Source organism: Schistocerca americana, chromosome 2 (assembly GCF_021461395.2).
Source record: "Schistocerca americana isolate TAMUIC-IGC-003095 chromosome 2, iqSchAmer2.1, whole genome shotgun sequence".
Lineage (NCBI taxonomy): Eukaryota > Metazoa > Arthropoda > Insecta > Orthoptera > Acrididae > Schistocerca > Schistocerca americana.
In genome coordinates this window covers 591,255,619-591,281,102 of record NC_060120.1, presented here as the reverse complement: position 1 = coordinate 591,281,102, position 25,484 = coordinate 591,255,619, and the positions used below count along the sequence as shown (strand labels likewise).

The window sequence follows — 25,484 nt, the reverse complement described above, 5'->3', positions numbered from 1 at the left end:
CGCTGGCGCCTGTAACCTTGACGCTCTGTTCTGTCGTTGGCTGACGTTTCCGGACATGGGCTCCTACGTAAATCTTGAACTACTAAGTCATCCGTGCAACCTCTAGAAGCGTGGAACATGAATTGTGAAACATCCTGTGTAAGACTGGTGTTTTATTTGTGCTAGATATAAGAGTTTTGATCTTCGTGAAAGCTATTTCCGTAATAACGGTACTCAAGTACCAAACTAACTGTATACGTTAACCGTATGAAGTCACAGCGTTCTTGGAGGATGGGCTTAGTCCTAATGATAATGGCAAATTACAAAATCTGTTGCATTACTGTCACAATCACTAATCGTTCCCTTGCATTTAAGTGTGTGGATAAAACTCACAGCGATATAAGCGATTGAAACACAGCCGTACAAACTCTGAGCGGTGCAGCGTATATCTCTGGCCTATGTTGCGTAGGGCTAGAACGTTGCTACGCAACACTACAGAACAGGGCAGACACACAGAACTCACGTGAGCGAATACTGTCCGGCAGCATCGTGGACTTCCTCACGGGAGATCACCTCGATGGGTTTGGTGTCGGCCAGCACGTAGGACACGGCGACGACCAGGCACAGCTGAAACACAATGGCCGCCGCTAGTACAACAGGCTCTGGCTCTCCCAGAAGAGGTAGGCATACTGCAGGGTGCAGCTAATTGATGGCTATTTACAAACAGACAAATTTAGTTAGACCAAATATCGTACTCATTTACAAAAAAAATTCATAAGTCTGATACAGAATTCAGTCTATCCCCAAGCTAAACGTTCAGTTTTGACTGCCTTGGAATGTGATTTGCGATGCGTGAAAAATGCTGAAAAACGCTGAAATTATGTTAGTATATTAGTTCCATTATCTGAGTGATATATACTTCAGCTGAGACTGCACCTGTACTGAATTCTTTTACAGTTTAACAGGATACATGCTGTGACTATAAACATGACAAAATAAATCGTGTGCCATACCAAGAATAGAATTCAGGTACCGCATTTCGCACCACTGCGCTGAAAGAACACACCCCGAAAGTCGGCGTCACACTTCAACACACTAGGGTCCCCAGAGCGCCACTCTCCCTATCTCTGAGGAGCCTGTCCTGCAATTACTACCGTCAGTGCCGAAGATTCGTTGCGTTTACACAGGACTGTAACAATTTCCCCTTACATTTCACAAAAAAGGTTTCAGTATTCTACTACTGATTGTGTATCGAACTCTAGTACGTAAGTACGTCTTTCTGTACCTGCTACATATTGTACCACATCAATTTGTGCTCGACGAAAAATCGTAAAAGTTTTGTGACCTCTCTTCATGGAATATTTTCTGCAGTTCCCTAGTAATATAATAGTGAAAGCTTGCAAAGTGTACATTTGATGTGACATGGAAGTGAACTTGTTGAAAACTGATTAGCTAAAACCACTCACTACACCAGTTATAAAAGACAGAATCATAAAGAAGATATTGTTTGCTGCTGCAGTGAAAATACATTAGAATGGGTAAAATTGTTACAGATCTGCTGCAAAGAGAAAGCTTAGCTTTATATGTCCCATCCACGACAACGACAAAGCAGATAGTTATCAAATCCGGAAAGGATGTGACTGACCAAAGACATGTGATGTGTGCTTATCAAACCACTGAGGCCCACATACTTGTTTTAAGCTCTTTTGAAAAACCATGGAAAAACGAAATACGTATGCAGGGTGGTTCTCCTTAATGCCACGCCAGTATCTCAACTATATTGACGCTACTGTTCAGAAGAAGACACTACAAAACATTATTAATAGCTGAATAGAGCGAGTAAGACTCGACGTAGCATCTACAAGACTGAAGAGATGTAGACAATAGACAAGTGAAATTTCAGGTACTGTGCTGATAAATGTGATGGGTACTGACAAACGAAGAAAATGAGAACACTTACAGCGATGCACTTCATGGTGAGTGGTGAGTGGTGACGAGCCGTGATGCCTCTGGAAGTGAGCGACTGAGTATGCCCTCTGTCCGTTCTGCGCCTGCTTATATACCGGCACGAACTCTTTACTCGCCCATCATAATAACAGAGCAATCATCTTCCTGTTGCTCAGCTAAGCGCAACCTTGAGTTAGGCGGTGATCGGTTTCCACCTTACTTGTAGGGGGGTTTCCTCTCGGCCGTTCGTTGTACGAAACTTGGAGTACTTTTACTTCGCACTCCTAATTCAAGTTATTGGAATAGTTTCATTCCATCACGCACGTGGGTGCACTCACCGACTCTGATCTGATTTATAAATGATAGAGCGCAGCAATCAGTCGTCCTTTTTTGCAAGTTTTATTTGGCAAATCCCGATTTCGGCTACATCTACACCGATACTCTGCAAATCATATTTAAGTGCATGGCAGAGGGTTCATCGAACCACCTTGACGATTCTCTATTATTCCAATCTCGCAGAGCGCGGGGAAAGAACGAACACCTATATCTTTCCGTACGAGCTCTGATTTCCCTTATTTTATCGTGGTGATCGTTTCTCCCTGTGTAGTTCGGCGTCAAAAAAATATTTTCGCATTCGGAGGAGAAAGTTGGAGATTGGAATTTCTTGAGAAGATTCTGTCGCAACAAATAACGCCTTTCTTTTAATGATGCCCAGCGCAAATCCTGTAGCATTTCAGTGACACTCTCTCCCATATTTCGCGACAGTACAAAACGTACTGCCTTTCTTTGAACTTGTTCGACGTACTCCGCCAGTGCTATCTGGTAAGGATCCCACACCGCGCAGCAGTATGCTAAAAGAGGACGGACAAGCGTACTGTAGGCAGTCTCCGTAGTAGATCTGTTACATTTTCTAAGTGTCCTGCCAATAAAACGCAGTCTTTGTCTAGCCTCACCACAACATTTGCTATGTGTTCCTTCCAATTTAAGTTGTTCATAATTGTAATTCCTAGGTATTTAGTTGAATTTAGGGCCTTTATATTTGACTGATTTATCGTGAAACCGAAGTTTAACAAATTCCTTTTACCACTCATGTAGATGACCTCACACTTTTCGTTATTTAGGGTCAACTGCCAATTTTCGCACCATTCAGATGTCTGTTCTAAATATTTTTGCTGTTTGTTTTGATCTTCTGATGACTTTTTTAGTCGATAAACGACAGCGTCGTCTGCAAACAACCAGCCAGTTGTGTTTCACAAGAACGGCGTTTTCAAAGCCCATGTTGACTGTGTGTCAATAAAACGTTTCCTTCGTGGTAATTCACAATGTTCGTACACAATATATGTTGTAGAATCCTGCTGCGTATCGTCGTTAATGATATGGGCCTGTAATTAAGTGGATTACTCCTACTACCTTTCTTGAATATTGGTGTGACCTGTGCAACTTTCCACTCTCTGGGTACGGATCTTTCGTCGAGCGAATGGTTGTATATGATTGTCAAGTATGGAGCTAATGCATCAGCATACACTGAAAGGAACCTAATTGGTATACAGTCTGGAACAGAATACCTGCTTTTATTAAGTGATTTAAGTTGCTTAACTACTATTTCTTAGCCATTATCAATGCCAAAAAATACAAGAAGTACATGGTCAGGCGATACTATAGAAAGTTACAACTCGCAGCATAACCCATATGGCTTATACATTAGCTTACGTACCACTACTTTGTAGTCTGAATGCATGTCAGTTCCCTGTTATCCGGGCGTCAGTCACAGTTCTTTGAATACTACTGTATAACGAAGGTAGGCTGTATGGTGCCCTCTATATGAACTACATAATATATAGCACACAAAGGAAAGCAGTTATGGTCTCTAGTAGAAAACTTCAAGTTTGCGTGGGAATTACGTATAATAAAACATAAGTAAAATTATTTATATTGCTCTCCGCATATAGCATCAGATGGATAAAACCTTTTTTTAAAAAATGTATTTACAAGACACAAGGAGGCACATGCTATATGGTGCAACTATTAGAATTGGATTGATTTAAATGTTTGTATATTTTGTAATATTTTTCTCTGTATTTAAATATCGGGACGGGTATGTTGTTCGTCTTCTTTACTGAATAGCTCATAGATGGTGCCAAAAGTCAACAAGATGGACAGTTGGTGTGACTTGGCATTCCGTTACAGATGTAGAGAGCACTAGTCTCTGTGTCACTTCAAACAGATTTTAATTAAAAATACAATAAAACCAATACACTGAATTGCGGTTTTTGACAATGTACATGCATTTTAACTAATGTACCATGGAGAAAGTTCTGCATGTTCAATGTTATAACCATCTTACTCGTACAATATTATGGTAATGGCTGTTAGATATTGGCAAGACGGCTGGACCTACTTCGTTCTCCATGTGTTGAACCCTACATTATTTCCTAGCAAAATGTTTTCAAACAGCTCCCAGAACAGTGTATTTTACATAACAATCTGATCATTAATCAGACTACAGTTGGCAATTTCGTGAAGACAAAAGATCTCCAGCAGATCACAAAAAAAACTCACTGCAATCTGATTAATGATCAGGTCGTTATGAAAAATGCAGTGTTCTGGGAATTTATTGGAAACTTGTTTAGCAAACAGTATAAGGTTTGACCCAGGAGGAACGCGGTAGCTCCTGGCGCCTTTCCAGTATGTAGCAGCCATTAACAAAATACTGTACGAGTATTATGGTTATAACATTGAGCCTACAGAACTTTCTCCATAATACGTTAGTTTAAATGCATGTACATTGTCAGTAACAGCAATTCAGTGTATTCGTTTTATCGTATTCTTAATTACAATCTGTTTGTAGTTTTTTTTTATTTTTTATTTTTTTATTTTTTTTACTCTGAGCACTATGGGACTTAACTTCTGAGGTCATCAGTCCCCTAGAACTTAGAACTACGTAAACCTAACTAACCTAAAGACATCACACACATCCATGCCCGAGGCAGGACTCGAACGTGCGACCGTAGCGGTCGCTCGGTTCCAGGCTGTAGCGCCTAGAACCGCTCGGCCACTCTGGCCGGCAGACTAGTACTCTCTACATCTGTAACGGAATGCCAGGCCACACCAAATACCCATCTCGCTGACATTTAGCGGCATCTATGAGCTATCCAGTAAAGAAGAGGAACAACATACCCGTCCCGATATTTAAATACAGAGAAAAATATTACAAAATATACAAACATTTAAATCAATCCAATTCTAATAGTTGCACCATATAGCATGTGCCTCCTTGTGTCTTGTAAATACATTTTAAAAAAAAAGGTTTTATCCATCTGATGCTATATGCGGAGAGCAATATAAATAATTTTACTTATGTTTTATTATACGTAATTCCCACGCAAACTTGAAGTTTTCTACTAGAGACCATAACTGCTTTCCTTTGAGTGCTATATATTATGTAGTTCATATAGAGGGCACCATACAGCCTACCTTCGTTATACAGTAGTATTCAAAGAACTGTGACTGAAGCCCGAACAACGGGGAACTTACATGCATTGAGACTACAAAATAGTGGTATGTAATCTAATGTATAAGCCTTATAGGTTATGCAACGAGTTGTAACTTTTTATGTTATCGCCTGACCATGTACTTCTTGTATTTTTTAGCATTTATAGTGGTTAGGCACTAACCGAAATCTGGATTTGCCACATAAAACCTGCAAAAAAAGACGACTGATTGCTGTGCTCTATAGTCTAAAAACATTGGAATACTATTATTAAGCCAGCAGATGAAATTAAATTAGCAGGTTCAAAATGGTTCAAATGGCTCTGAGCAAAATGGTTCAAATGGTTCATATGGCTCTGAGCACTATGGTACTTAACATCTATGGTCACCAGTCCCCTAGAACTTAGAATTACTTAAACCTAACTAACCTAAGGACATCACACAACACCCAGCCATCACGAGGCAGAGAAAATCCCTGACCCTGCCGGGAATCGAACCCGGGAACCCGGGCTTGGGAAGCGAGAACCATACCGCACGACCACGGGATGCGGGCGGCTCTGAGCACTATGGGACTTAACAGCTGAGGTCATCAGTCCCCTAGAACTTAGAACTACTTAAACCTAACTAACCTAAGGACATCACACACATCCATGCCCGAGGCAGGATTCGAACCTGCGACCGTAGCGGTCTCGCGGTTCCAGAATGAAGCGCCTAGAACCGCACGGCCACACAGGCCCCCAATTAGCAGGTGACATCGTAAATAGATACGGAGGTTTTTGTTTAAATTCATCTTGTTATCTTGATCTTCGATGGCTCATCTAAAGATGACTGTCAGGTGTCCAGTGAAGTTTACTACGGCCAGCTGCAATTCCCAAACCTCTTCGAATACGTCTGACACTGGTCGTCTTTGGTTGTATCATGGCACTAGTTATGTGTATGTGTGTTGTCTTTCTGATTATGTCGTATTATGGTTCTTCGTCTGTGTATCTCCACATACGAAGTTTTAAATTTTCTTAACACAGTTCTTTCTCTTTGCATTGGTGTCTTGAATATGACGGGGTGTGCACCTGTCGAAATATCGGCTGTTGTCGAAGACGTCACGCTCCTGCATTCACATAGGTTGTTTGAACATGTTACAAATTATATTTACAATTTTTCGAATCACTATTCACAATATGACAATTCAGATCAGTCATGATACTAGATATTATCTTGTCTATTAACTAATTTTCCTGGTCTCGTTTTACAGTATACCACATTGTTTTATTTCCATTATCAGTATCATTAATTGCTATGATGTTGTCCTAATTTTTGTAATATTTAAAAACTCTCCTAACATATCGCCTTTTTTTGTAAATTCAAGTAATAAGGAACTTTATTTTTCTATAAATTGCGAAAATTTTCCTTTTAAGTGTATAATATGGTTTAATTCGTTTGGTTATCTTTTGTAAGCTTGTTTTTCATGGAATCTCTGAACAGTTTTTTAGGATAGCTACTTTCACATATTGTCTCAAATCTAGTAGGAGATACAATGGATTTTCCGTTTATGTCTTTGTGTTATGTCTTTGTGTTGTGATACTATTAACAGACGTCTTTATTTCCCATGAACATTTGTCAGGGCTGTAAAGTGCAACATCATTCGTTTTCACTAGTTGTCAATGGAAGTTAGATGTTGTACTAACTACTATGTAAATTTTGATTGTTTCAACCTGTACATTTTCTACCATAACATTATCAATTATTACTCTACCATCTTGCTGTAAACGAGTTGGAAAGTATACGCAACAGAGTAGATTGTAACATCTCAGTACTGTTACAAGCTGATTTTCCTGTTCGATTTTTTCAGAAATGTACCACGAAATTTCGAGAAGAATTAACTGTGCGTTTTTCGTTGACAGGTATCTCAGTAATGAAAATAGATTTCTCGTAAATCCCTTAAATTTTCTTAGTGCGTATCGGCAAACCATTGCAATTGTAAGGCAATTATGCTTCATTAAGGATTAACAATAATATTATGGTTCTAATATATAAGCAAACTGCTATTTTCTCAAATATTTTTCACTTTGGCCTTAACTTTTTCATATGTGTGACTCCTCCATATCCTATATTGGCTGTATGTAAAACTGATGCTAGCCTACGAGCACCTCTATTCAACTACTCTATTCCTGTTGGTAAGAGTGTACAGTCAGAAACAGAACATCCGCCCACTCAGTGTTGTACAAACCTTTAAAACATACAATAATATCATCTACCTTTTTTTTAATCTTAGTAATATGCTGGCGAATCAAACTAACTTTACTGCATAGAAAGTAGATGTTTCACTTTCCTGTTCTCGTTTCTTTGGAGAATGTCTGTTTGTAACTTGACTGTAACCTAAAAAATGTGCCTCTGCTACAATAACCACTTAAATTTTTCCTTGTCTGTTTGTGACCTCTATGAAACGCCCTATAACTTGCAAAGTTACTCAATGGTTCGAAAGATAAACACAAGTGTCTTCGTTTACACTAGATCATAGGAAACAATGCTTCGTCTACGATTGTGGTGTCTCTCACAGATCCACAAACAATGACTTAGGGTACCAACTGTTCGAGCTAGCTGTCTCACTGGGCATTGAACAAACTGCACAAATCTATTAAATTAAGTTGTCGAGGAAGTAATGTGTAGGCCGGCCGGTGTGGCCGAGCGGTTCTAGACGCTGCAGTCTGGAACCGCGCGACCGCTACGGTCGCAAGTTCGAATCCTGCCGCGGGCATGGATGTGTGTGGCGTCCTTAGGTTAGTTAGGTTTAAGTAGTTCTAAGTTCTAGTAGGGGACTGATGACCTCAGATGTTAAGTCCCATAGTGCTCAGAGCCATTGGAACCATTTTGAAGTAATGTGTAGAATGGCGATGACACTAAGAATGTGTGAAATGAATGATCTCAGTTGACGAGTCATCAGCAAGTAACTGTGACAGTCATTGCTTGCAGATTTTTTGTAGCCCTACAGGGGACTAACGTGTTTCCTGAGACGACATCACGTTTCAGCGAGGTGCACACCAGCTCAAAAATCAACATAAAAATTAATGTGATAAGGCAGCTGTTAAGACAATGGACTTGCGCTAAAGACGAGGAGGTTCGAATTCCGATCCATGAGTTACATTTTCTTCAGCTTATTACAACGTCTCAATCAAAATTTCCCCTCTCGTTCTTCTCCTAATGAACTGGTGCTCCCTGTCTCGCTATTGAGTTGTCAACAGAAAGTTAAATACTAGTCTTCGTTCATGATCTAGAGCTGAAAATATGTGTTATATACCTGCTTATCGACCAAATTCTCTATCGTACAGTACTGTGGTTTACGCAAGATTGGATCATTATTTGTCCAGAGTCCTTCTGTTCATTGCTTGAGTAATACTGCAGTACATTGCTGAGATGGAGATGGTATTACAGCGTGTCTACGTGTATTAAGAGTGCATCCGTTTTGGCCTGTGTATGTAACACTATTGAGAGCGAAAGAATCCATTACCTGGCCTACTTCAAGTTTTATTCACTCGTGTTCTTTTAGATGGATTTTAGACTAAGTAATTATGAATTTAGAATGGCGCCTGTTGAGGAAAATTGTCGTTCCGATGATAGACGCTCTTATACCTGTAGTAACATTAGTGAGTTTGCATGCGACCCAGGAGATAACTGCAGGAAAGAACTGAAATGTTTAAAGCATAATGTTGAAGGCGAAATTAATTTATTGACTGGGCTAATGAGTTTGTACAGTTATAGGTGAAGTGACGGTGTTTAGGCGACGGGTGCGACTGGAATGGCGTCTCCGGTGGCGACGAAGCCGAACTCGTCGGCCTTGTACTTGATGTCGACGGGCTTGCCCTCGGGGCTGGTGTACTGGTACTGGCCGCTCTTGATCAGCACGTGGTCCTTGCCGTCAGGGGTGGGCTTCAGCTCGCCGTGCTCCACCACCGTGATGCCGTTGGCCGTCTGGTACCTGCGGACCCACAGCCCACATTAATCGACTTTTTACTGTTGGAGGGATGAACAACTACACATATCCTAGGATATCGTACTTTGTGACTACTATCGCGGTAACGACAAGCTTTTAGTAAGGGGTCCTACTGCGTAATAATCAGAGTCGTATACTTGCAAGTTTGGTTCACAAGAGCTACTAACGGAGTGCATGCGTGATTAGGCAGACTTGGCATGCTTCCGATGGTTGAATTTCAGAGGAAATACTTTTGTTGAATAAGAACATTTCGAAAAAAGAGTTAAGGAAAACGACAGTAAGCTAATTCTCTGCCCACCTCCTCTTGACAGTTGAAAAATCGGAGCGTGTAGTTTGTTATTATTATCATTATTGTTATTATTATTGACATTCTATTATATTATCGCAATGTAGTGAACATTCCTGGTTGATTAGGTTAATGAAAAAATATGGCTGATCGAACGAGTTAACCATGAACTTGCCGGGAAGTACCCTTCTGAACTAGGGATTACAGCTGTGACTAATATGTACCTCGATATTCCGAGGATTAGGAACTTCCAGAACGTGTCCGTGTAATATTTTGCTACATATAAATCTGGTTTCATTTATGCTACATACCTGAGCGTTGTTCTTCATGAAAGCTACGTTCGTAATAACGCTACTCAAGTACCAAACTAACTATATATGTTATGCGTGTGAAGTACACACCATTCTTGGACAAGGAGCTCTGTCCTAATGATAATGGAAAATATGAAATCAGCTGTATTTCTGCCGCAGTCACTAATCGTTTCCTTGCACTTAAGTATATGGAGAAAACTCACAGCGTTCAAAGCCGTTCAATAAATGAAAATCATTCTGTGTTGGTTTTTTTTTTTTTTTTTTTTTTTTTTTTTTTTTTTTTCCAGACACAGCCGTACAAACTTTGAGCGGTGCAGCGTGTATCTCTGGTCATAATTGCGTAGTGCTAGAACGTTGCTACGCAACACTACAGGGCAGGGAAGAGACACGGAACTCACGTGAGCGAATACTGCCCGGCGGCATCGTGGACCTCCTCGCGGGAGATCACCTCGATGGGTTTGGTGTCGGCCAGCACGTAGGACACGGCGACGACCAGGCACAGCTGAAACACAAGGGCCGTCTCTAGTACAGTGGGCTCTACCAGAGTAGGAAGGCATGCTGCAGGGTCTCGCAGAGGACGACTGCACCATCAGCGCCCATCTTAAATTAATTCTTTTTTTTCTTTAGCGGCTAACTGAAGGCTGTTTACAAAGAGACAAATTTACTTAAGCCAAATACTGTACTCACTCAAAAAATACAAAATCTGGTATACAAACACAGTTAATCCCCAAGCTAAAAGCACAGTACAGACTGCTTTAGTAGGTAATTTATGATTCATTATAATAGCTTAAGAACACTTAAATTATCTTAGTGTTTCAGTTTCAGTGTTTGAGCAATTTCTGTCTCAAATGAGACTGGACCTACATCGAATTCTTCTACAATTTAGCACGCTACATATTGTGATTACAATTAGTACTAAAGCTTTGTTGGGTATAGACAGAAGTTTTTCGACGACTAAATACTTTCCCCTTAAACTCCCCAGGGAGGATCTCGGTATTCTACTCCTGATAATCTATCGAAGGACGCACATCTAGTAATAAGTACTAGAGTATCAGTTAGATATTGTAAGACGTCAGTCGTAACTTTTGTAATCTCTCTTCATGGAATATTTTTTGCAGCTCTCTAGTAATGTAACAGTGAATGCCTACTAAGTCCACACTTTTCGCGATTTATAAGTAAATTTATTGAAAACTGATTAACTAAAACCATTCGCTACACTCGTTAGGAAAGACAGAATGATAAAGGACATATAGTTTGCTGCTGCAGTGAAAATATATCAGAATGGGTCGAACGGTTACAGATTTACAACAAAGAGGAAGATTACTGTTAACTGTCCCATCGACGACAAAATCAAAGCATATAGTTATCAAATCCTAAAGAGACATGACTGAGCAAGGACATGGTGGAATGTCAGGTGTTTCGCCCATAAACAAATGTGATGGTTACAGATAACTTAAGTAGATGAGAACACTCACAGCGATGCACTTCATGGTGTGTGGTGAGTGGTGACGAGCTGTGCTGCCTCTGGAAGTGAACGACAAAGTATGACCTCTGTCCGTCCTGCTCCTGCTTATATACCTACACGAACTCTTTACTCGCCCGTCATAATAACAAAGCAGTCATTTTCTCGTTTCCAGCTACACGAGACCTTGAGTTAAGTGATGGTCGATCACCACTTTACCTGTGGCAGGGATTGTCCTCGCGAGCTTTCAACGTATGAAGCTAGCAGCGCTTTTACTTCGCACTCTAAGACTACTTCGATGTAAGCGACAAGCAAATATTCGCAGAATTAGTTTTTCAAATAGCATCATCACGAAGATAACACAACTAATAAGGGAACTAGGAAGGCTGCAAAGAACATGGTATATCACCGATGTTCCATTTGAAAAGCTAATTAGTAGTATCCAGTCACCAAACCCATAAAATTTATTTTCTCTTCCTGTACTTCAGTTAGCTACTTACTCTTGGAAAATTTTAAAAGAATAACGTTTGGAGAGACTTTAAGAAAATAATGACGGAATACAAGCGTAGGAAACGTTTCAGAAAGACAGCTTCCTTTATGGTTACATCCATAGTACGGATGTATTAAAAAATTTCGAAATGTGGTTGGTAGTTGTTACTATGATCAGAATAATATAAACTGAACGGAGGTATAAGTATTAACAAAGATGGAACACTAGCTCAGACTCTGAAAAGTGCAGAAGGAAGTGTCTAGGTTCACCTCTTAGGTAATTCAAAATTTCTTAATCAAAACGTAATTCGGCTGGGGACAGAAGCGTAAAAATAGACTAATGATTATGTGCATAACATTGGTTCTTAAAAGCAAAGACATATTACTTGAAGCGCCCTGGAAGATGTGTAAAGAAGTATTATTTACTTGTTATTTACTTCATATATTTCAAAAGTACGTTCTTATGTTTTATTTCGATTAAGTAGGGTGAAGTTTATAGTTGTTGGAGCTCGATCTATAGCCACTGAAACAAATCAAATAATATATGCTGGTCCTGGAAGAGTGAGTTAATGTAATCTGTATTAACTGTTGTAAACTAACATGCCAATTCAAATTTACAAGTATCTTTAATCGCTCTTTAATGGCGATTCAACTGATTACACGTACCTAGATTAAATATTTAATTTTTCTGCACACACGAAGAGAAAGAGTTCCCTGTATACCCCAAACCCACTTGTCGCTAGGAGTGTCGGCACATATGTGGGCGTGGTGAAAAGTAATGCCTCGAATTTATTTGTGAAAACTCTTGCAGCTTTTGAGATAAAACATTATTGACGTTCTACATCTTTATTCTCGATTTTTACATATTTATTTCTCAACATAGGCACCCTGGCGACGACACACATTCTTCCAACGAGAAGTCCTCGAAGGCGGTCCTTAAGTTTTCGAAACAGATGAAAATCGGTAAGGCCATGTGTTGAGAATGATCGATGACAGTGAACCCAAGGCGTCGGGTTTTTGCTGATATGACACAGCTCCGAATTCGTAACTCGGATACAGCACAGCGTTTCTCACGCGCCAACATAGTTACGCTACACACCGCCATGTTACACGCTATAATTCGGGGCCCTCTAGCGGCAGAGGGCTGCAAATATTTAGACCTAACAATAGAGATGTAGAATGTTAATAACGTTTGTTTCATTTAAAAACTGTAAGAGTTTTCACGTAAGAAAATGAGAGGCATCCACGTTTCATCACAAAAAAAAAAAAAAAAAAAAAAAAAAAAAAAAAAAAAAAAGGGTTCGAATGGCTCTGAGAACTATGCGACTTAACTTCTGAGGTCATCAGTCGCCTAGAACTTAGAACCAATTAAACCTAACTAACCTAAGGACATCACACACATCCATGCCCGAGGCAGGATTCGAACCTGCGACCGTAGCGGTCGCTCGGCTCGAGACTGTAGCGCCTAGAACCGCACGGCCACTACGGCCGGCCTTTTCATCACAGCCTCGCATATTGGTAGAGGACATCTTAACGCCATCAGACGCCGAATCAATGCTGCAGATTGTTGTCGTAGCTTGTATCCAAAGAACAAGAAGTTCGCATCCTTCATGGTTCCAAATTCGCAAAACGGTGAGTGAACAGCATGAGTACGGTGTAGATGCTATCGGAAGCGTTCATGATAGAAACTCAGTCATGGTGTGTGGATCAAAACTTTTTGCCATAACTGCTCTCCGTGTCCCAAGGATTACTTGGTATTATTGGTAATATACTGGCCTCTTGATATGGAGCACTGTGTCCATTTTTTTACTCCATTTATTTCTTGTTAGTCGTCGTCTTTTTTATGGGAATTGTTTGCTGGTACCTGCTTCGCCAGACCAATTGCTATTTCTTTTCCGTTTATCCTACAATGATCTTCGATCCAATACATTTCAAGTCTACTATTCTGTGTGCTATGGGGTGACACATTTTTCCGACGTTGTTATTTCTATACGACCAAGGTATGATTTGGAAATTGGTACAATAATATTCGGTAGTATACCGAATACAAGGAAGAGCTACCACGGCTGCGGTTAGCTCGGCTGTCACGATTGTGTTGTCCTTTGCTGTTTCAAAATTTCTGCCGTATTTCCTTGTAATGTCACAATATGCACTGCTTGCGCCATCTTCATTTTTGCATTCATCTATATAGATAATGGTCGCATTAAGAAAACCAGATACAAGTTCATATACGACGAAAGTATTTGTTAGTGCTGAGCACAATGACACGTCTGGTTCTAAGGCTGAATTTTTGTTGTGGTATTCATAACGAAGAAGTTTTATTCAGAATATAAGTTTTTCACATGGTTCATAGCATCCACTTATGTAGATGCAACAGGGGGGGCATTTTCTTATTAATCCAAAATCTTTCCATTGTACACCTAACAGTAAAGTCATACAAGTCTTCAATCAGTTTGTCCGAGAACGTTGTGCACGTTTGATAAGAAATTTATGGCTATGATATTTTCTTCTCAGATACAGTGTGCGTTCGTTTGCTTCAACGGTAAGTGCATTAGTTGGTCTGATGCTATGGCTCCAATGCAAATTCTAATAGCTTTATGTTGGAACTTATTTGGTCTTTCTAATAGACAGTCTTCAACGGACACAGGTGTGAATAATCTAACTGAATCAACTCTCGATACCATGTCCAGACATGTATAACACTGACCATTTCCTCGCATCTACTTACTATGTGGCCAGTATGTGGAGCCCAGCTTAGTAAGATGTAGGGAACTGTTGTGCTTCATGTCATCTGTGTCTTGTGTAAATACAGAAGGACGGTTATCGGTGATATGACCGTACTGTTCCCTCTTAGCTAGTTACTAAAATACATTCATGTTCTATCCACTCTTCTTTACCCTCCATCTAAGTCGTCACTAATTATAAATGCGTAGGTCGTCGATATATTTATATGTTTTAATATCTGTGGTAAAACTATGGAACATATCAATCGCAAATATGTTAAAGAAAACTGAAGACTGTGGACCCATGAGGCATTATTTATATAGAATGAAAATTTTTAGCAGCTGCAGTATTCATGTATCTCCATTTGAACGATGTTCACGCGACTCTAGTACTTAAAAATAGTTTTTTATAGACACAACTATTATGCAAATGAAGTAGGTTCCTGACTTAATATATTGATACACAAAAAAACATTATTTCATGGATATCAACGTCATCCTTGGCTATGCTGAGAATCTTTTATGTTTTCCTTACTTTTTGATAGAGGTGATAGTGTTGTGTAAATATGAGCGTAAACAAAAGTAACAGATCGTCGACCACTACAAGAAAATGAAATTGATGTTTAGCCGAAGGTGAAAAGATTCGACATAGAAGAAAAACCATAATATATCCGAAGTGTGGATTCGGGTTGGTGCCAGGAAATTAGCAGCTATAAAACTGTGGGAGCGTTTTAAGAATCTGTCAGGATGAAGGCAAGATACTTTCCACAAGGATAGCAGAAGTCCAGATATGACATCAGTGACTGTATGGATATGCTGTGTTTTCATATTTATTTGTATATTTGGAACCTGGAACAGTAAATTTGTTGAAAATCAACCGCAGGGGCTACATAAATTGTCAGACATCCATGGAACTCCATTCATTGATCGCATTAAGATATTACTCGATATCAAAACTTTCCCCGAAAAATAAGAACGTACTTCAGTGTCTTCGCTTTTGTAACCGGAGTGTAATTTACAATTGTTTGAAGGGGCAAACGTATCATCGACAAAATTGTTACGCATTCTGCATGTCCTTGCAGATGCTATTTTGAAATAAAGCAGAGAAAAGTGAGAAAGTATCAGCTAACAGAAACGAAAAAAGAAGAAGCAGATGAGGCGTTATATTACCTGTGCTAACGATAAAGAAAAATCGCCTTTATTTGGTCCCAACCAGTGTGAACAGCTATCAGCTCAGTGTCTCATTTCCTACACTCCCTGGGTCACTCAAGTGATCTACACACACCACAGAAAATATTTTCGCCTTTTATTTGCATAAAATTGGACAAGAAACTCTCGCTCCATCGTGCTTTTGCGTATCCATTCACCGTTAAGTTTCGAGCAGAACCAAAACTTTATTTTCCTAGACTTTTCTTCAAGATGAGAACCCAAATGTTAAAAGGGGAAAATAAAAGCGAAATACGGGTCATTGCAGCAGCTGCAAGTAAATTTGAAGTGACTCTTATGGATCAGCATTGTTATTCTTCATTATTCGTTTTTCACACCTTTTGCCTTCAGAACAGCGCTTCCGCAGATCTATCTCCTGTCGCAAGCAATTTCTGGCGACAGAGATCGAACGAGGATGTACAATGGTAAGACTCCGGAAGACGGAAGCCCCATCTGACTATCCACATTTAGGTTTCCCTTAAGTTCTCAAAAATCAGTTAAGGCGAATAATGGGATGGTTCCTTCGAAAGGGCATGACCGGGTTCCAACTTCTTCCTCCTCCAAAAATGGACATTAAAATCTCCCTTCCTTTCTTCCTGTAGAGGATAATGTTAATCATTCCTTCTGATACTGTATTTGTGTACGTCCCAGTTACTTCCGAATACGAATGGGTAGGTGACACCAAAGTCCATTAGTGTATAGAAGCTAACATTCCCATCTCTTAAGTAAATGGCTACATGTATGAATTTCACGAATATTGCTGGTACATAATTTTGTGTCATGAATACTATGTGACGAGTTATCTTAACATATTATCCTATAAAGTATAAATTAATGAAAATATGAAAAGTGTTTTAATTCTTTGATTTCTATGCCCCAATACTCTTACGGCCAAAGTTAATGAAACTATGTTTAGGCAGGAGTAGCATGTGGTTGTACCACTTTCTTGCATCAGTGTGTGTGTGTGTGTGTGTGTGTGTGTGTGTGTGTGTGTGTCCTATAACGCGTCGCTGTTCATTCTGTGTTAATTCAGCCGGTCTACATCTTGAATTGTTAGCGTAAAGAAACAGCAATAAAACAAAAGTGTACGTGTTACCCCTGCGTGTTTTTTTCTTTCCCTACTCATTTACTTAAGAGATAGTTCGTTTCCGCCTTACGAGACCAAGATGAAGAGTTCTCAGCCAGGCACAAAGACGGTGTGGATGCAACGTATTTTTGGAACCTGTTGTACTATAACTTAAATTTCATTGCAGTCTGCGAAACAGCTTTGTTTGTATGGTTTTTCAAAGCAATCATTTTGTGTGGTGCTTTCTTCAGACGGATAAACTGGAATTCCATTTCGTCACAATTTTGGGTGGTTTATTGGGAAGGACAATCGATTCAAAGTTTGCAACCGTTTATGAGCCCGCTTCTTCATTTTCATCACACAATAAAAAGATAATTACATTCACGTTAAGACTTCCCAGTACTGTAACAAGAGCACATCGAGAAAATTGTAGCACTGAACGATCAGCGATTAATGGTGTGTGAAATAACTGGTACAACAGCCATATCAGAGAAAATTAACTATGTGAAAGCTTAGCGCAAGATGAGTTCCTTATTTATTGAACGCCAACCAAATTTATATGCGAAAACTCTGCTTTAAAAATAATCCCACAGATTTCGAATGTCGCTTTCTTCCACTTCGAGCTGTAAACAATGCAGTGATCAAGGTAGTGAGCGGAAACCATTGGAACCGTTCAGGCGAAGTCTCTTTCATTTGCCAGGAAGTTTGCAGCCAGCATTTTCTGCGATGCAAAAGCTATTACTCTTACTGATTGTCTGACTTAAGAACGGCTAAACTATAACTCGTGAATAATATTACAAATTTATTACACTATCTATACAGATAAACGAGAGAGGAGAGAATCAGATTTCAGTGGAACAGTACATCACTGGTGTTCTGACTACGCGCCTGCATACGCTGATGCACTTTCAGATCTGATGATGGCTGCAATGTGGATACCGGTAACCAGTTTCAGTAAAATGTTATGTGTATTTTATAATTTAATCCGATACAGAGGTCACTCGTCTCCTCAGGAGAAACAAACGGCCTAATTTCGTTTCATTTCTTGCTAGCAACATCTGTCTCACAGGTTTCCAGAATATCCTTGAGTTCTGTTGAATCTATGACGTACTTTAAGCAATAACTTTTTGATTTGGTCTTGTGTATGTAGCTTGGCTGTCCAGCGAGCAGCCTACACCGATTTGCTGTTTGTCTACAGGATGCAGAGTCCTCTATGACACCTTTATATTCAGTAACATATGTCTAATATTCTGTTTTACTCGTCAACACCACCACAAAGGATTGCACAGCACATGAATTAGGGAGCATTCACGTTCTTACTGCCGAAAAGCTCAAAATTAGCCGTGTTATCGTAGCGCCGTCAGTGCTTTGGAAGAACGGTTGGGAAACTGCAGCAGATGAGTGTCAGCGTAATATTTTCGAGTGACCAGGCTCTCTTCCATCCTAGTAACCATTAAGTGTGTCTGTTAAACAGCTAACGGGTATCGATACGAATAGCGACACTTTTCATCAGAAAACTTTTTGCAGCGCCTGTATGTGGATCCAAATCGCTAAGCAGGTGGTGGACTGTGCGCATGAAATAAATATTCATTTACGACATTGTTGCGAGGAAATAACTTTTTCTTATGCTGCAAATACTGATCAATCTCATTATAGCTTTAATACAACTCATATGTTATATACGGTCTCTTCCCACGATTGTGTTACACATTTGTCGTATAAATTTTTCTAAGACGATAGATAAATTTTGAAAAGTAATTATAACAGTAAACACGCAAGATAACTAATTTTAAAAATATCTAAAAAACGCGTTGAAACTGGAGTACGTAATAAGTCACTCCAGACATATGACGTAATTTCTCATCGATTATGGAAAAAAATATGGTATAGCTTGTGAACACAGGTTCTTTCTGGATAAGCTCCAACTATTTCACTTTCTAAAATACGATTGGCTGGAACAACTGGAATGAAACAATGAAATTATATAAAAAATATAATTATATAGAAATAGTCGAGGACATGCTTAAAAGTAATGCTCCGAATTTTTTATGTGAAAACCCTTACTGCGTTTGATACAACAAACATTATTAACATTTTACATCTTTGTTCTTCATGTCTACATATTTATTTTTCATCATTGTCATCCCGGCGACCAACACGTTTCTACTAGCCATAGAACAGTTTGTTTACACTATCACTGTAGAAAGTTTGACTTTTTCGAAATTTTTATGTGATAACACTTAGAGCTTTTTAAGTAAGACAAAAGTTATTAACATATTACATCTCTATTCTTCATGTCTACGTATTTGTTTCTCAACACAGTCACTCTGGTGGCGAACACATTTCTCCCAGCGATAGACCACTTTCGAATGTTTTACTTTGTTCACAGAGTCACATCTCACCTCTGCATCATTACTGCCAAAGTGTAGTCCTCGAAGGTGCTACTTAAGTTTTGGAAACAGATGAAAATCGAATGGAGCTTTTTGTAGCTGTATGGAGGACTCTCGATGACAGTGAACGCGAGACATGGGATTGCTGCAGATGTTGCAGCTCTCCTATGTGGTCTGACAGGGTCATGCTGAAGGAGAGGGTCCTGTCTGTGCGGGCGAACTCGAGTTCGAAGCTCCATTACAGCATGCTGTTTCTCAACAACCGGCACAGTTTTGGTGTTCAGTTCGGAGCCCTCTAGCGGCATACGGCAGCAAATACTTAGATAAGAAGAATAAAGGTGCAGAATGTTAATAACGTTTGTTTTATTTAAAAGAGCTTTAGCAGCTTTCATTTAAAAAATGCGGAGACATTACTTTCCAGCACACCCATGTACAATTCAAACAGAAAAACTTTAATAGTTGCCATAAAACATTTGCCTGTAAATGAAATTTAAGGTAATTTTCTACGAGACCAAGAGTTGGCCTCTGTAAAGCTTATTTCGAATATTTTCCAAAATTTACTTTGTCAGTCATGACGGGTGATCCAGTCTCATAGAGCAAAGATTCTCACGTAATTTGCAACTGCACCTCATATTGTCGTGATGGAAAGACATCACTCCAGTTCTTAGGAGCTCCCTTTCATTCCATTAAACCGAAAATTTTAAGATGTATGCAGTTCACGATATTGCCATAATGTGCTTCCGTATGGTATAAAAGAGGGCCGCTCAAAATGGTGGACGAACTGTAATATTTCCTGTCTGATTTTAATAAAAGTCGATATCTAATTGTTTTCGAACTCGTAGGCAACAAATTTCTGACCATTTCAGAATAAAATATTGTTTTAAGAAAAGAATTATTATTTACCTTCTCAAAACTTATCTTTTATTTCTCATTAATCCTTTTGATCGTGTGTATAAACAGTTTTATGTTTCACAGGACAAGTTGAAACAATTTCTTAAAAGTTTTATTAAATTATGTATTAATGTATCACATCGTTGTCTGGTGCGTCACACGTCTTCAGTTGGGCATTTGGGCTCAATAAGAAGCGGGACTCGTCACTCAAGACAATTCTATTCCACAGTTTGCTCCAGTCAATGAGATTCCAGGCCGAAGACGTATCTTGTGACGCTTTGGACAGTGGTACCATACCAACCTGACTGTCGCCCGCCATACGGCTCGACAGCTAGGAGTGATGGTTTAGGGTGCCATTTCTTTTCACAGCACGACCCCCTTGGTGGTCAGAGGAGGCACCCTTACAGCTCCGTGGTACGTCACCGATATTCCACGCCCCGTTTTGCTGAGTTTCATAGCAAGTCATCCTAGTCTTACATTACAGCAAGATAATGCCCGCCCTCCCACGACGAGGTTTCTAATTCTTGTCTTCGTGCTTGCCAAACCTACCTTGCCCAGCAAGGTCGCCAAGCCTCCGCCTTTTGGAACTTTGGAGCATTATGGCCAGGAATCTCCAATTAGCTCGGATTTTTGACGATCTAACGCGCCAATCCGACAGAATTTGGCATGATATCCCTCAGGAGGACATCCAACAAGTCACTTAATCAATCCCTAGCCTAATAACTGCTTGCATAAGGGCCAGAGGTGGACTAGCGCGTTACTGACTTGCTCAATTGGTGAAGCTCTTTCTCTTGAATAAATCATCCATTTTTTCTGAAAGTGTTATGATTTGTTTGTCTGTCTGCATATGTACATCAAATCTACCGATTTTTCCCTTAGAATGTATATTTAATTTGAATGAAATTTATGTGTTTATTTACAGAATTAGGCAAATATTATGTGATGCTGGAAATGACTACTCTTTGTTCGTTCGCTATTTTTAAAGCTGAGTAATAATTTGATTTCACAGAAGCTATATTAGTATGATCTCTCTTGCATAAAAAAGCTGTTTTTCATATCCACTAAAACAGTGGACTGTCAACTTTCCATATCATTAATAGAAGCTAACGTATCTTAGTCACTTTGCTCACTGTTTTTTAATAATTTGATTTTGTTTACATTATTTAGCTTTATCATTCCGAAGAAATAAAATTCCTTCGCATTATTGCAAACTGTTAGCATACTGGACTCGCAGTCGGGAGGATGACGGTTCAAATCTTCGTCTGGCCACCCAGATTTAGGGTCCCTAAATCGCTTAAGGCGATTGCCTCAAGAGTTCCTTTGAAAGGAACATGGTCACGGTCGTTCCCCACCCTTTCGTAATCCGAGCTTGTGGACTGTCCCCAGTGACCTTGTCCGCAGCTCGTGGTCGTGCGGTAGCGTTCTCGCTTCCCGCGCCCGGGTTCCCGGGTTCGATTCCCGGCGGGGTCAGGGATTTTCTCTGCCTCGTGATGACTGGGTGTTGTGTGATGTACTTAGGTTAGTTAGGTTTAAGTAGTTCTAAGTTCTAGGGAACTAATGACCATGGATGTTAAGTCCCATAGTGCTCAGAGCCATTTTGAACCCAGTGACCTTGTTGTCGTCGGGACGTTACACACTAATCTTTCTTCCTACCTTACAGCCTTATGTTTGGAGTATTTAGATTTGCAAATACATTTGTGAGACAGACTATTTTCAGTAATAAAATATTGCCGAAGTTCCCCGCTATAAAGCGCTCTTTTCTCTTTAGAAAAGAGGTTCAACACTCTTTGTAAGACATTGTCTCCTAAAAACCATCTGTAATCAGTTAAAAATAGAGAACAGTATCTCAAGCACTAGTTTCTTCAAACTGGGTGTTGAACGTTCTCGAGTAGAGTAGTGTTTTCAAACACATTTATTGTTTTTGTTAACAGTAAGTAGCACTTAATGTAGAGATTCATTAAATTCTTTTCAATGCGAAGGCCTCCCATGTAGACGTTTTGTTGTTGTTCGACCATGGACTTCACACAGTCCTCCAACCCATGTGCATATATTGAAACACAGTTATTGAAAGACATTGCATTTTCCGTACAGCAAGGACTGATGATACCATAAAGGATCTCAGCAATTTTTTGTTGTCATCGAGACAGGCTTCAGAACGTAAATTCTTCTCGCACACCTCTCCCTTCGGAGAACTGATTTCTATGCTGTCAAATTATTTCCTTTATGAAATTATATCGCTTCTTGCCTTTCAAGGGCGAAGCAACTGTCATGGAATTTCTTTACCAAATATTGACAGAAAACTGGCGAGGACGTTAAAATTCTTGTGCAGACTTTCTCATTAGGTAGTAGAACACTCTTTAACTGTCTAGTGGGGTATTCGTAAAACCATGGTAAAACCAGTTTGATCCTTACATGTAGGATAAGCATTACTCTAAATATGTGGGGTATCTTGCACTTTGCATTTGTGGAAGCAGCAGATGCTAAGTGCTTCATATTTCTGATTGGGTTACCACATCCCACGTAAGTGGCTTCGAAATTTTCACTTTAGCATTTGTCATTATCATAATTACGTATATTACACGTTATTCGTTATTTACTTCGTATTTGACGACTGATTGTTTCACGATACTTGAAAATGACCATGTGTCGAAATTGCAGGCCAATAAATACTGTTCTACCAGCCTAAAGCAGAATGTTTCCATCAAAAATTTCATGAAGGCAAACTTCTCAATTTAAGTGCGTTAACACTGAAGTGGATGTTGGTAACATCTACCGCGAGCGAGGATGGAAATTAAGCTCGCCGAATGGCTGCTGATTTTCGTTATTAAGTGACGTACCGATGACATGATTTCCTTTCGATCGTGAGAAAATATCATTACAGCTTCACTTCTGCTGATAACTCTTCTCCTAATCAAAATTATGAGAAACCCTCCTTCATATACTGCTGGAAGAAAGAGCACCATAGAGGAATTGCTTAGCCACAACTTGCAGTTATTTCCACAGTCAGTTTTTCACTCTGCAGTGGTGCGTGCGATTTTGAAACTTCCGGACAGTGAAATCTATGTGCTGATACAGGACAAGAAACCAGAACCTTGCCTTTCGGAGATAGTTTTACCGACCGGCTAAGGTAACCATCTACGACTCACGACCTCACTCACCTCGGCTCCTGGGTGTGCCTAAATAGCTCAGTAGGTAAGAATACTTCTCGTGGAAGAGTTTAATATCGCTCTGCCGTTCGTCATTTGAATTAATAAGTGTTAAATTGCAGTAGTTTAAAACAAAAACGTCTTTTGAGCGCTCCACACTAAAGGTTCTTGTTTTAGCGTAAACTGCAGATATTTTCTGGAGAATGTCGTGTTTTTCAAGACCAAATAAATTGTTGGAAAAGGGCAGAAGACCTGGCCTTTTCCAGAAAGGCGTCTTACATCTACTCAGAAACGTGAGGCTTTCTTCACTACACTCCCAGTCAAATCAGTTAATGGGGAACGTACTAAACGTATATGGAATGGAGTACCTACATTATTTAACTTTGCAAATAAACTACCACAACTATACCTGAAGGAAAAGCCAAAGTGGCGTGATAATAAAAGAATAAAAGCAATGAAACTGTTCCCCAACACACAAGAAACCAATTCCACAGTTGTTGCTGCATCTGAGCCAGAAACGGCAAGGATCTTGAACACATTCGCTTTTGAAGCAAAAGTAATTGCATTTATAAAAATATTTATCTATTAAAAAGTCCAGTTAAGTCTAAGAAAATGCGAAACATTAGGCTCCCTACAAAGTAGTTATGTGTCAAGGAAAGTGCCTGTTATAATAAGAGCAGACAACAAAAGAAATATATTCTTCTCATGCATGAAATTGTGTTTAAATTCTCTTGTTTTCAGAGGAGTAAGCTACAATTACACACATATTCAAAAATGTTTCTTCATCATTAAGTTGTAGCTTATATCACTCAATCAGGGGGATTCGGCTGTTTTTACATGTATCTCATAGTCATACATATCTCTTGACAATTTAGTAATACTTTCAACGCAAAGATGTAATAACTATTTCGCTAATTAACTAGAGAAACAATTGGAAACAAACTTTAATTTTACAGCGGCTTTCTCGTCGCTTGGGTCTCTAGTGTCGCATCAACTGTAATACGGTAACAATTTTCAGAGCAGTGATTGTCGGGACTGTATACAATCGTACCAAAAAGTATTGGTACACGTGCTTATTTATCGTTGCTGGTTACAAACGCCGCACCTTCTGATACACAGCACATGTGCGTGCTACCTCACATACCAGACATTACAATTCTGCCCACAGTGCCTACTATTAACAAAGAAATGCTGTGTTAAGGGCGAACATGTATCTCCTCTGCACACAAAAAGTATTGGCACAGAGCGTGGCTTCTCGGTAATTGCTGGGTTTTCAGGTACCGGAACGCCATCTGCTGACGCAATGGACACTGCGTGTTGTTGACAGCCCAGTGACTAGTATGTTGCTGTATTGCGCGAGAGTGGTCAGCATGGGGTCGAAGAAGAAGGGACATTCAGTGGCGTTGAGTGAGAGAGTGATATTGCTCCATTCACAAGGGAGAAGCTATCGACAAATCGGAGTAGAGGTGTCTGTTAGCCACACCACGGTACGAGCCATCATTCATAAATATAAAGAGACTGGAACAATAATGAATACGTGTCGTCCTGGACGTCCAAAAGTGCTTACAACCCGAGAGCGTCGCCGTATCATCGCACTTGCTCGGAAGGAACCTGCTACAAATGCAGGAACTATTGCTGAGGTTGTTCAGACAACGTCCGACAAGACGGTTAGTGTTCAAACTACACGAAATGTGTTGAATGAGGCTGACATGCATGGACGTTCTCCCAGGAAAAAGCCTGTATATCGGAAATTAACAGGCAGATACGCCTGCAGTTTGCCAAGGACTACATCAGCAAGCCGATGGAGTTTTGGAGCACTGATATTTAGCGACGAATTGAAGTTCAGTGTGTTCGGATTTGATGCAAGAAAGAAAGTTTAGCGCAAGCCGAATACGTACCTCGACATTAAACACTTGCATCATACGGTCAAACACGGTGAGGACGGTATCATGGTCTGGGGCTGTATGGCGGCGTCCGGCTTTGGAAATCTAGCTGCAATCCACGGTACAATGGATCATATGAGATACATCGACGTGTTGCGAGGTAATTTACACGCTAGTTCACAGACATTGGGCCTTACTGGGATGTTTCATTTCCAGCAAGACAACGACCCA

At 39.8% G+C, this 25,484-nt stretch overlaps 1 protein-coding gene across 1 annotated transcript in view; it reads right to left on the bottom strand.

The window, feature by feature from the left end:
- The window catches only part of LOC124594218, a 75,781-nt gene that overhangs the window by 5,461 nt on the left and 44,836 nt on the right, over positions 1-25,484 (bottom strand). Inside the window, exons 4-6 of the mRNA XM_047132578.1 lie at positions 10,396-10,499; positions 9,202-9,385; positions 503-606 (exon numbers count right to left, since the gene is read on the bottom strand). Of these exons, the coding sequence (XP_046988534.1) occupies positions 503-606; positions 9,202-9,385; positions 10,396-10,499 (392 nt within the window). The remainder of the gene's footprint in view (positions 1-502; positions 607-9,201; positions 9,386-10,395; positions 10,500-25,484) is intronic.